Source organism: Lissotriton vulgaris, chromosome 1_1, assembly GCF_964263255.1.
Source record: "Lissotriton vulgaris chromosome 1_1, aLisVul1.2, whole genome shotgun sequence".
In the NCBI taxonomy this organism is placed as follows: Eukaryota; Metazoa; Chordata; class Amphibia; order Caudata; family Salamandridae; genus Lissotriton; species Lissotriton vulgaris.
The window spans coordinates 1,934,277,761-1,934,290,074 of record NC_141685.1 but is presented as its reverse complement, the minus strand read 5'-3'; the positions used below and the strand labels follow the sequence as shown (position 1 = coordinate 1,934,290,074).

The following is a 12,314-nucleotide window of genomic DNA, read 5'->3' as shown; positions in this document are numbered from 1 at the left end:
ATGCACAGGATCAGTGTGCTTATCGTAAAGGGTACTGCCATTGGATAGATGAGTGTCCCGTATTAGCTAAAAACATCCGAAAAGGGAAGACTTGGCCTTGTGCTCCTAGGGAGGGGAGGCCTACTAGGGACCATGGCCCACCCCGCCCCGCCCCGTCCGCAGGACAAAAAGCATAGATCCAGGGATGACGCCCCTATCCGGAAACGCCCAGCCTAAATGTTTGATGGATACGAAGCAACACGCACTTATTACAATGATGATTATGATGAAGTTGATGAGACAGGGTTCTATCAAGCATAGGACAGCCAGGAAAGGGGTATTACTAGAGTGCAAATTCCAGTGGATCAAAGGGGCCCGTATGTTCAAATGTCAGTTATGGGGAACAATCAGAATTTTCTTCTGTATACTGAGGCCGCCAGGTCTTCTATTGCACGTCTGTGAGTCCTGGAGGCACCCCTTTCTGGCAACATGAATGTCTCCATGGGTTTTGCAGGAACACCCGTTACCAGCCCTGTCTCTGAACCCCTCCCTCTCGATATTGGCCCTGCACATGTTGACGCTCCCTTTGTCCTCACTACAGGTTGCATTGAAAACTTATTAGGCCTGGATTTACTGAAATCTCTGTATGCAACCATATCATGTATTCTCCAAGGTGTATCCCTAACAATTTCCCCCACCACAGCCTCCTATATGTATCTGTCCGGTCCCCTCCCACCAGAGTTGCAATCTTTATCTTCCTCGTTCTGGGCATCATCAGACACTGATGTTGGCTGTCTCAATATACCCTCTCATGTGGTACGTATTCAGCCCGGCGCCATCCTTCCCTGCCTTCGACAGTATTGAATGCCCGCAGAAGGAGAAGCGGCCCTTTTGACAATAATATCTGAATTGATGGACAAGGGTGTAGTGGAGGAGACACGTGGTAATATCTGTAACAGTCCCATTATTCCAGTTCTTAAAAAGACCAATGGAGATGCTCTCTCCCCTAAGATATACAGATTCGTGATTGACCTGAGAGCCCTTAACAAAATAACGATCTCCCAATACCCTGTTGTCCCCAACATTACAGCCCTCTTGACGATGGTCCCTTCTGACGCCACGCACTTTTCTGTCATAGACCTGAAGAATGCCTTTTTCAGTATTCTTGTAGATCCTGACAGCAGAAATTTTTTTGGTGTCTCCCTTGGTGGGCGGAGCTTTAGATTTTGCTGCGCCCCTCAAGGCTTTACCGAGAGCCCCAGTATCTATAGTCAAGCTCTTAAAAGTTAACTAGATTCCTTGGAACTCCCTGATAATTCCACACTGCTGAAGTATGTTGATGACCTCCTCATTACTGAAAATTCCGCCCCAACATATAAAGAGGCTACTCTCTGTTTGTTACGCCACCTTGCCCTCCATAACCACAAGGTCTCATTAAAAAAGCTTCAGTTTTGTCAAGAGAAGGTAACCTATTTAGGTCATCTCCTCTCGAAGGAGGGAAGGCAGCTCACCACTGATCGTGTAGCCGTTATCAATGCTATGGCGGCCCCACGGACACAAAAGCAGGTGCGAGCCTTCATAGGTCTACCCGTATACTAGAGACTGTAGATTTCCAATTTTTCGGCCATGGTCAAACCTCTTCTTGCCCTCACCACTAAAGACATATCCTTTCCATGGACTAGAAAGCATACGCAGGTCTTCCAGGATTTAAAAATAGCTCTGTGTACTACTCCAGTCCTAGGTACTCCTGATTATAACAAAAAAAAATTTTGTACATGAGACAGACGGCTGTGCATACGCTGTCTTGACCCAGATATTCGGAGGTCACCATCGGCCATGTGTCTATTTTTCAGCTACCTTAGATCCTGTTGCGAGGGCTCTCCCAGGATGCCTACGGGCGACAGCTGCGGCCGCACTCATGGTCCGTCAGAGTGCGGGGATCGTCATGAACTCCCCCTTGACTCTGATGGTTCCCCATTCTGTGGATACCCTCCTTAATAACACCAAGACACAGTACCTCACTAGTGCACGACTCACAGGATATGAATTGACACTCTTTTCCAGCCACAATAACATCAAGAGATGCACTGTACTGAATCCCGACACCTTACTCCCACTGGACACTCAGGATGCTTGTTTATATCCACATGACTGTATATTGAGGACAGAGGAGGAGACAAAGGAACGGGTTGACTTACAGGATACCCGATAGCAGACACAGAAGGTACACTGTATGTGGACGGATCAGGTCTCAGAGGGCCAGATGGTAACACATCAGCCACCTACGCCCTCACGACATTGGAGCAAGTAGTAGAAACAGTTCAGATTCCGCAGTGTTCTGCTCAGGCTGCATAATTTGTGGCCCTCACTAGAGCCTGTGAGTTAAGCAAAGGAATAATGGTTAATATCCACACTGACAGTCAGTATGCCTTTGGGGTGGCTCACAACTTTGGGAGACTGTGGAAAGAAAGGAATTTCCTTACTTCACATGGGACGAAAATTCAACATGGCCCTTAACCCACAGATTATTAGACTCCCTGACATTTCCCAGAAAGGTAACTATTATAAAATGTAAAGCGCATAATAAAGTGACGGATGATGTTGGAAAAGGCAATGCCCTGGCTGACCAGACAGACCGCTCTTAAGAAAAAGGAAGGAATGTATGTGGGAGGTCCCGCCAGGTGGGTGGCAGAGGGGGGCATGGTTGAAGATACAGTACAGAGTGTGGTCGATATTCAGTCCCATGCTACCCCTGAGGAGCTGAGGATGTGGACGGAGCATTTAGCGGTAAAGGAAATAGATGGTTGTTGGGCCCGTATCACTATGGAGAGACAATGGATGTCGACCGACAGTCATGTGCTACTGATAGTAACGATGGCCCATGGCCCTGCTCACATTAGCGCTAAAGGGATATGTACGTTGCTGGAACCCAACTGGTGTAATTCAAAGATACCAGCATATGCTGAGAGGATGGGCAAAACATGCATGATTTGCCTTATGTACAACCCGGGAAAAGGTACAGTGACCCGTGAAGGAGGATTCTCCGCTCCTACCTTTCCTTTTGAAGCCCTCCAGATGGATTATATCCAGATGGACAGATGTAACAATTTAAAATACGTCCTGGTGGTGTTCTGTACCTACAGCCGATGGGTGGAGGCCTACCCTGTCAAAGACTGCACCGCTATCACTACTGCCAAAGTACTATAGAAGGAATACTTCCCACAATTTGGTTTGCCCCATTTGGTCTGGAGTGACAATGCGACACACTTCACGGCTCAAATAATGGAGTATGTCTGTTCAGCATTGGGTGTGAAACAAAAATTTCATGCAGCTAACCACCCCAGTCAGCAGGTCTAGTGGAAGTGTACAATGGCATCCTAAAGACTAAAATGGCCAAGATTGTAGCCGAGACAGGTGTCACTTGGGTTGATGCTCTGCCCCTGGCTCTGCTGTCTGTCAGGACAACGGCCCATACCAGGATAGGACTATCTCCTCATGAAATTGTGTTCGGGAGGCCTGCCAATGTGTGGGGTTTTCCACGGCCCTAGAAACTGTCTGATGTTGAATACCCTGTGTTGACTGATTATCGGTACAGTTTGACCAACACCTTTCGTACTCTTTACCACCAGGTGCATGAGGCCATACTTGACAAAAGCGAGGGCCCAGGACACATTATCCAACCTGGCAACTGGGTTCTTATTCGCAACTTTCAAGGTACTAAGAGCCTCGAGCCCCGCTGGACACAGCCCCGTCAGGTGTTACTGGCCACCTGCACTGCCGTGAAAGTTGAAGGCCGGAAGAACTGGATCCACGCGATGCACTGCAGACGAGTGCATCTGCCTCTCCCCTATGATCAGTGGGTGAGAGAAGGACGAGGAGACTCAGAGACAGAAATAGTTCCAACGTTTGTTGCATTCAGCGACGCAAGATTACATTTCACATCTATGGAAGCAGAGACTGATAGTATACTAAAGGGAAAGTTGGAACACTCCCCTCACTCTGCTCAGCATCAGGAACAAATATTCCCTGACCATACTGATCCTACTTCTACCCGATTAGGCATGGGCGGAAAATCCGTTCCGCTCGCGGATTTTGCGGATTTTCGGGAAATCCGCAATCCGCGAGATTTGCGAATTTCCTGCAAAATCCGCAAATCCGCGAGCAGCGGATTTTGCTCGCACTGCTCGCACTGTTCGCGTGAGTTCGCGCCCCGCGAATAAGTGCGAAATTGCAGAAATACGATCTAAGCAAAACTGAAAGTAACTACTTACCAGGTTCAAAAGTTCAGGCACATCATTAGTAGCAATTTCCTGTAGTGCTTCCTGAGGGGCCCCTCCAGAGTTCAGTTGCCAGTTGCAACTATTATGTGACCCTGCTCTGAACCTCAGAATAGTTACACATATGCCACAAAGGTCCTGAATTACAGCTAAGGGAGACAAGCAGGAGCCAGGCTGGAAGTTAAAATCCATTAATCAGCCCCTAATTCATTATTGTCAGTTGGGGCAGGGCAGGTGTTGTAACTAATTTTGCAACAATGAAAGCACTTAGCAAGTGCAAAAGATCACTAATCAGGGCGCACTAAGGAAGCAGGTGCCAGCTAAAAAAATATTCTGTGACACATTAATCAGCCCCAAATTAATTCAGGTCACTTGAGGCAGGGAAGGTGTGCTTTGCTTTGCCGAAAATAATGTACACTGGACAACCAGAGGGTGTGGTGATGAAACAGAGGGTGGCATGGGTGGGCCAGAGGGTGGCATGAGTAGTCAGAGAGTGGCAGTGGTGACAGAGAGTGGCAGTGATGAGGAAGAGTGTCCCAAACAGGTTGGACACGTAGAAACAACAAGTTCGCAAAACTTGCGACCCGACAGGTAAGTTCGCAAATTGCGAAATTGTAAAAACCCTCGCGAAATGGCAGAAACACGGGCGAACACAAAAAAAAAAAAATCCGCAAATTCGCGGGAATTCGCGGATTTTGCGGATTGCGAGTTTGCAAATCCGCAAATTCGCGGATTGCCAATCCGCAAAATCCGCTCATGCCTATACCCGATATAACTTGCGTTCCAGAAGGAAGGCTTGCCCTTGACTTCGCTCAGGTACTTACAGGCTGTAGGGCTGTGATCTCCCGGCTAAGAGCGGTGCTGGTATGTCAGACTAAGGTACGCCCCCTAGGGCTCTTGGCACCTACATCCAGTGAAGCAACCACCAAGGGGGTGCTGGCGTATAATGGCTTAGTACAATGGCAGTCGTCCAATACACCCAAGTGCAGAAACGATATGTCAGTCTCCTACATGGCAAGTGCTTCGTGGCCCCCGTGGTGACACTGTTTGTCTCAATCATCTTGTCTATCATCGGTTGGATGTTACTGATCTACTATCCTGTTACCCCACCAACTCCTACCCCTACTCCTGCAGAGCATCAGTATTTCACGTTACCCGCCCACGAATTACCCCACCGTGCTGAATTTTTCAATAACACCTTTGTCCAGATGTTACATCATCATCAGTTGATCATAAATACTTCCAACTGTTGGGTGTGTGGACTGATGCTGCATGCTATGACACAACCTGCCCCATTCTTTCCTTATCCTTTTTCCATTTCTGGGTCCTGTCTTGCATGGTGGATGTTAATGCAGGAGGCCTATACTATCAATGGTACTGCCAATTCTGTCCTTGGAACATTTTGAGATGGCTTCTGGCGAAACAGGTCTGGCAATACCAACACCCCTTTTTGCCCAACCGGCTCATCAACATTGCTATTACCAACAGATGAACTCGGTGAGATGGTGGTATTTAACTCAACTTCTAGACATTTACCAAATTTCGAGCCAGAAGGCTACTACCTGATGTACGAAACACTCTGAATTTTTTAAATGTGCGAGGCCGTGTCTGCATCCATGGCTTGGGAACTAAGAAAGTTGATACTAGTATCTGTGACATCATTAAAACTTTAAACTCTACATCTCCTCCAAAGTTGGTGGCGTCCCCCAAAACTTATTTTGTCTGTGGCACAGCAACCTACACTTGGCTCCCCCGTAACTGGTCTGGTACCTGCTATCTGGCCTTCCTCCTTCCATCAACGTATTCTACCCATGAAGGTTACCACCGGTTGATGAAGGGCCCTTTGCGCCGCTCATGTAGGGATGTCATATCGGCTGAGGATATAGTAGGCCAGGAAGCCGGGGACTTCTTTAAGGGTTTCCTCCCATTCTGGGGCCCCATGGCAAACAGTCGGGCTATACGAGGACTGACCAGGGTCCTTGAAGCCACCATCACAGAAACAGCTGGTGCCCTCTCCAACATCACTGCAGAGGTGCAGGCAAACCGCCTTGTAACACTGCAAAATCGTATGGTCCTTGACATCATCCTTGCTGATCGTGGTGGTGTGTGTAAATTGATTGGCTCCAGCTGCTGTGTGTATATTCCAGATCACGCACCCACAGTATATGATGCCATCCAACGTCTGCATCACCTTTCCTCTGAAATTCATCAGGATGAAGGCAACTGGTCCCTCACAGGCTGGATCTGGGGCCTCCTTTCCCAATGGGGATGGAGAGTCCTCATCTTCCTTGCCTTGAGAGTGGCTGCCCTAGTCTCCTGCTGTTTATGCATTCAGTGCCTGCCAATGCTCTGTGCAACATGTGTTCAGGCTCTCAAGCCTCAACGCTCTAACATTCACGACTCCAATATGAAGATGATGCCCCAACAAAAAACAGATGATCTCATGAATATTGACGTTTCCTATGGTGTTTGCCACTCAATGGCAAAAGGAGGGTCTGAGGAAAAGTGTCTTTCTTGTCGGCATTTATTTTTTGTCAGGACTCCATTATTTTTTGCATAGCATTTTTGTGTCAAACACCTCTGCACAACCCTCCTGGTTGTTTCTGCTGATGTCTGATGAAATTCTAACTGTCACGACCACCCAGCCCTTCCTGCTCCTTGTAGTTGAGCTAATTTTGAAAAAGGGAACACAGAATTGGCCTCACCACCCTCGGACTGAATTCATGCACACATCCATGCTGTTTCGCAAGACTTGGTCATGCAACCATCCCAGAACTTGTTTCTTTCACATATCCTGTTGTTCAAGATATGTCTGTTCTCTCACGTACATATCCTGTTTTGCAAAACCTGTCCGTAATCCTTTATACCATCTGTGCAGTCCGCGTCCTGCCTGAACAAAGAATGGTGTAACTGCATTTTGACTCGGGGGCGCCCGACCCCCACCCAAACTGGTTTCTTAAGGTGGGAAATGTGTATATAAGACCTGTAAGCTGCAGAGTGAAGCAGCAGCCTCCTCTGTCTTGTCTCCGACAAGCTTGGGACTCTGTTCCATAGCCCGGGCTATTCGAATAAAACTCGGTCCCTCCTGCAGACGAAGACTCCTGTGTCTCCTTTTTCTATATAAGGAGGGTATGGAAGACTTGGGTGGTTCCCCAGCCGCCGAAACCCAGTAAGTGGGTAAAAACGGTTCTTCAATAGGACCACTGCTACCACCAGGGATCCATCATTCCTTGCAGTCTTGCAGTTGTCTGAGGCCCGCAATATGTTTGCCAGTGTCTCTGTGGAAACGCCAAGCATATAGCGAGTTCCCGCACCACCACAGTTTTCATGGCAGTGAGCCCGCAATGAAAAGTGCAGAAGTGCGGAAACAAAGGGGGCCCTACATGGCCTCCTGTAGCCTCTGTGCATGGGGGTGCATGCAGGGGGGAATGTGATGTGCCCCCCTGCCTATGTGCACCCCCAGTTCCAGCACAGCATGGACTTCACAGTCAATGACGTGCTGGAATGCGCTGTGGTGGTCCCATGGTGCTGCATTTTTAAGGCTCACATATAAGCCTTCAAAAGGCACCACTTTGGGACCACTGCCGCAGGACCACCCACCAGGATTCTACTCAAAATATATGGCAGGAAGTCTGCATACAGGTGTGGTGGTCTTGGAGCGGGGTGATGGCGTGGTGGCCTGCTCCAAGACCACCAAACTTGTAATCGGGCTCTATGTGTGATAGTTAAGCTCAACAGAGATATTCATGTCACATATTTGAATCCCAGCAGGCCCTACTCAGACTTTCCTCCTCCCAAGATCAGAAGAATAAGTATAATTGAGCTTCACAAATGGAAAAGATAATTTTAATTTCCTTGACCTAATTCTTCTACTATTTTTCTAAACAACTGCCCATTCCTTGAAATATCTCTTATATTAAGTGGTTTTGTAGCAATACAATAATTTTTTGCATCTTTTGACTTGCAATCTATCCATTTACAGTGATTTTCCTGGAAACCAAATTTTGTCTTTTTACATTGATTGAGAGAGGCATGAAATGCAAGTTGCCTTTAGTAACCTTTGAGATGCCGTGCAAAATGCTAAGGATATTCAAACTCAGCGACAGAGGGCTGTTGAATGATAACCCAATCAGTCACACCAGTAAGCTGTTAGCTGCCTGTAGGAAAGAATGTGGGGCCTACCAGCAGCCCCTGTTGAGCAGGTTGCTTGCTTGCTAGAGACTTGAGCAGGCACTCTTTAAGGTTTTGGGATTGTAAAACTTTCAGTATTTTGTAAACCTTAAATATAATTAAAGCCTTCTTTGTTGTAAGAGATGAGGTTTGCTGTAGCCTAAAATTAAGCATTCAATTCTGTTCATCAATAGCTGAAGTACTTTGTGCGCAAGGCTAGCATTCAGCCATGGCAGACATGGACAACGAGTTAATTCCAAAGGCCTGCTTATCAATGGGCAATTCTACTGCTGTCAACCACATCATATAGGGAGCATTTATTCACACCCTAACCCTGGAGGCAGGGTATGGATCCAATCTGTGGAACTCACTGAACCCAGACATCAGGAGGAATCAAATAGAAACTGTACAGGACAGGCCTGAAAATGGACGTCCAGAAATCTTTAAGCTTTATCCCTCAAGGGCCAGTGATTGCAAAACATCAGGCAGGGGCTTCCCCTCACTCACTCAACTGTACCTACCGCTATCTGAATTTGGCCTTGAGCTCTGAAATAACCATGAGGGGGCACTTGATGCGCCCCAAAAACCTTACCTTAATAAATGGATGGCAAGCTTCAGCCAGACCACCAACCCAGACCATGCGATAAACAAAACTTTTAACGTAAAGTAAAAGAAAAGGCAAACATGATCTTACTTTAATCTCATATGTTGTTCCAGGGTTGAGGTTTGTGAGAATAACTTCTAAGTTGTCTGGAGGGACCGTGAGTTGAGTGTACACCGTCTGCAGCCAGGGGCAGACCTCTTTGAATTTGACAGCATAGGATACAATCCTTCCATTGGTATTTTTAGGAATAGACCAGGACAGAAGAATTCCTGCGGAACCAACTCGCTCCCCTCCAAGGGACGTCGGTGCGCCAGGAACTGGAAAATAAAAGGAAACTCTATCCTCAGCGGCCCGTGAGGTTGTGCATTTTCATTTTTGTAAAATATATATATATATATAAATATATATATACTAAATAAACATAAAACCTTCTATACTACAACGCATTGCCAGCATGGGCTACCTAAAAGTTTATAATGCTACCGAAAACGGGTTTTCTTCAACTGCTGCGCTACAAAGATGCGCTTTCCAAATTCCAAGAACATACTATGATAAGAATGTGGAAAATGCAATACATCAAACTTCAAAAGCAGAGGGTTTTAGATCCCAGGGCACAGTATTTGTTCATATTATCTCTGAAAGAGGGTGCGGTGCAAAACGTGCCAGTATCATTATGTTCTGCATATTCAATCTAACATCACAAGTGCTCGCGGTAGGATACAAACAGAGTGAGTTACTGGCACGGTACGGGACACTAGTGCAGAAATAAAGCACTAAGGATGGACGGCGCTTCCCCGGGACGGCAGGGCTCGCCTGGGGTAAGGGGGGGGGCACCCATTTAATCTCTCTCTCTGTCAGGAGAGACTGCCCGTGCTTCTTAGGGAAAAACAACGAATACTTCCCTACGTTTCTCGCAGCCAGAAGGTTACGGCTAAGAACTGATCTCACTGAATGCGCGCGCCTATGCCTCAGGTTGCAGGGGGCTCTGAATGAACAGTTCGGGCTCATGCACCCCCACAGTAGCCTGGCCTTGGGGGAACAAATCAGATTTGGAAGTGCGGCCAAGTCCTTAAATCGGTAGAAACTCACTCGTTTCATTGGTGGTGATTGACTTGCTGACAGGCGAACTGTACACTGATGCTGACACCGAAGACACGGTAACGGTGTAGCTGGCGCCTGGAATCGTGCCGGAGACATCCGCCTGAAAAGCCAAACACACAGCCTTTAACTTTTCTGCTTGTTTATATGGTCACTTTTAAGGCAGTCATAGGTGACTTGTATCATGCATATTCAACAGCAAAACACCTCAAACACAAGACAGGCCAGCGGGGCAGACTTTACTTGACTAGGCAGGTGCATTCCGCGATCCTAGCCGCAGGCAGTACATGCTTCGCAGAAGACAAGCAAGCCAGACAGAGGGACACAAGGCAGCATGCGAAAAGCAAACACAAGTTCCCTAAACAGGGCTTATTCTCCCAAAAAAGCCCTTCCCCACAAACATCCTTTGATACATTACCTGCGTCTCTGGAGTCCCCCACAGAAGCGAGAGCAGGAGAATGCAAGAAGTAACCATGATTATACTTTTTTGGTGCGTGGAAGTAAAATGTTCCTTTTTTCTTTTTGATGGCTTCGCCGGGGAATGTTGCCCGCATTAATGATTTAGGTGCACGGCTGCCTGGCAAGTGCACAATTAATGAGCCTGTATTACTCAACGGCGCTGCCCTTCCTTTGTTAAACTATTTATGAGCCCTCGGATGACCAGCTAGAGGTGCAGGGCAGGCTTCGAGAAAAGCTCCCTACCTGTCGCTAAGGTAATGCACCCCACATGGTGAAGTTTGCCCTGACAAATATGGCGGACGCGGTTTGATTTTCCACCGATATTTAATAAAAGGGCCGGAGCAGGGGGCGTCATGGCTGGTTGGTGTTGCAAAGAATGTTCCCATCAGCGCTCGGCGAGTAAACAAAAGCTGACCATCCTCGCACTCTAATGAGAGCCTTACCTGATACTCCCCACCTCCCAGCTCTCTGACAGCAACAAAGCCGTGGCGCGGAGCGAGCTCCACCCGATATCTTTCCACCCGTCCGCGCGGCCGTCTCCAGCGCAGGGAAAAGGAATGTGATGAAACATTGAAGGCTCGCAGTCCCATGGGCTCTTCGGGTTCTATTCATGAAGAAACGCAACACAAGTTGAATAAAGTCTTTCTTAGTCAACAGTTACTATTCCAATGTCCGAGTAGGGCTGGTCAAAGTACATAATAAGCAACACGCGCACTGCATTCATCGCACAATCCCAAGTACAACCTATTCTAGAAACCTCTTAGCGAGAAAAAATAACCATTTACTTTAAAATCCCCATCTCACTTCAAAGTTCAGCATACTTACTGCGCTTGTTGGTAAAAAAGACAGACTCCCAGCTCACCAGGCTTGTGGGGAGTATTTTTAATGCTAGATTTTTTGGACTGGGCAGGATTGCCCATCCCACTGCAGCACTCGCCAATTTTTCAGCTCGACTTCCATTGGCATAACCCACACTAAGTGTCAACACGCATGTAACTACGTCTACATTATAACCTGAGCAAAAGGTGCATGTGAATTAGCAAATTAATATGGAACTATTTTTAAAGCACATTCATTTTTCGGAACACTGAGTAATGCCAGTCGACTATTTACATGATTCAAAAGTGGTAGTGCAATTGCTGGAAGAAGCATATGATAATAATGTTAAAGGTAGAAAAAACAAAAAAGTCACTTGTTGAATTAAGAGTTAGGCATGTGTAAACCCACAGTATCTGGCTTCAACCAAACACAATACCAAGACCATAAGGCCATCTATTACACAGAATTAAAACTGCTCGACCTGGTGTATTCATCCGCCAGAAAAACATATTACAGTCTAATATGGGCATGAAGGAAAGAGCACGTAGGCAAGGGTCGGAGAAGTGTTCCGTTGCTCCTTCTTCAGGGTTGCTAGCTCAGCATATACTGAGCAGTTGGGGGTGAACTGCTCCTACTGTTGCAGGACCAAGGCTGATTTGCATTACGTTTGTCTATCGCTGAAGTTGCAGAGTGAGTGAAAAATATTGAAATGAGGCTCAGAATAATTGCCAATGGCTGATATTAATCAATGATTCCTCTGATTACTGCTCTGTAGTTCTCAAGGTGGCGCCATACGTTTGATGGGTATGTTCAGACATATGTGGGTGATATGCTTGCTGTAACAAAGTACTCCAGCTGCACCTCACTGATAAGACACAATAATGTTTTAACAAATATAAAGTTGCTTT

General features: G+C 47.0%; 1 protein-coding gene across 1 annotated transcript in view; it reads right to left on the bottom strand.

The window, feature by feature from the left end:
- The window catches only part of PTPRQ (protein tyrosine phosphatase receptor type Q), a 1,452,710-nt gene that overhangs the window by 987,183 nt on the left and 453,213 nt on the right, over nucleotides 1-12,314 (bottom strand). The window contains exons 19-21 of the mRNA XM_086919596.1: nucleotides 11,031-11,191; nucleotides 10,120-10,231; nucleotides 9,121-9,347 (exon numbers count right to left, since the gene is read on the bottom strand). Coding sequence (XP_086775722.1) covers nucleotides 9,121-9,347; nucleotides 10,120-10,231; nucleotides 11,031-11,191 — 500 coding nt within the window. The remainder of the gene's footprint in view (nucleotides 1-9,120; nucleotides 9,348-10,119; nucleotides 10,232-11,030; nucleotides 11,192-12,314) is intronic.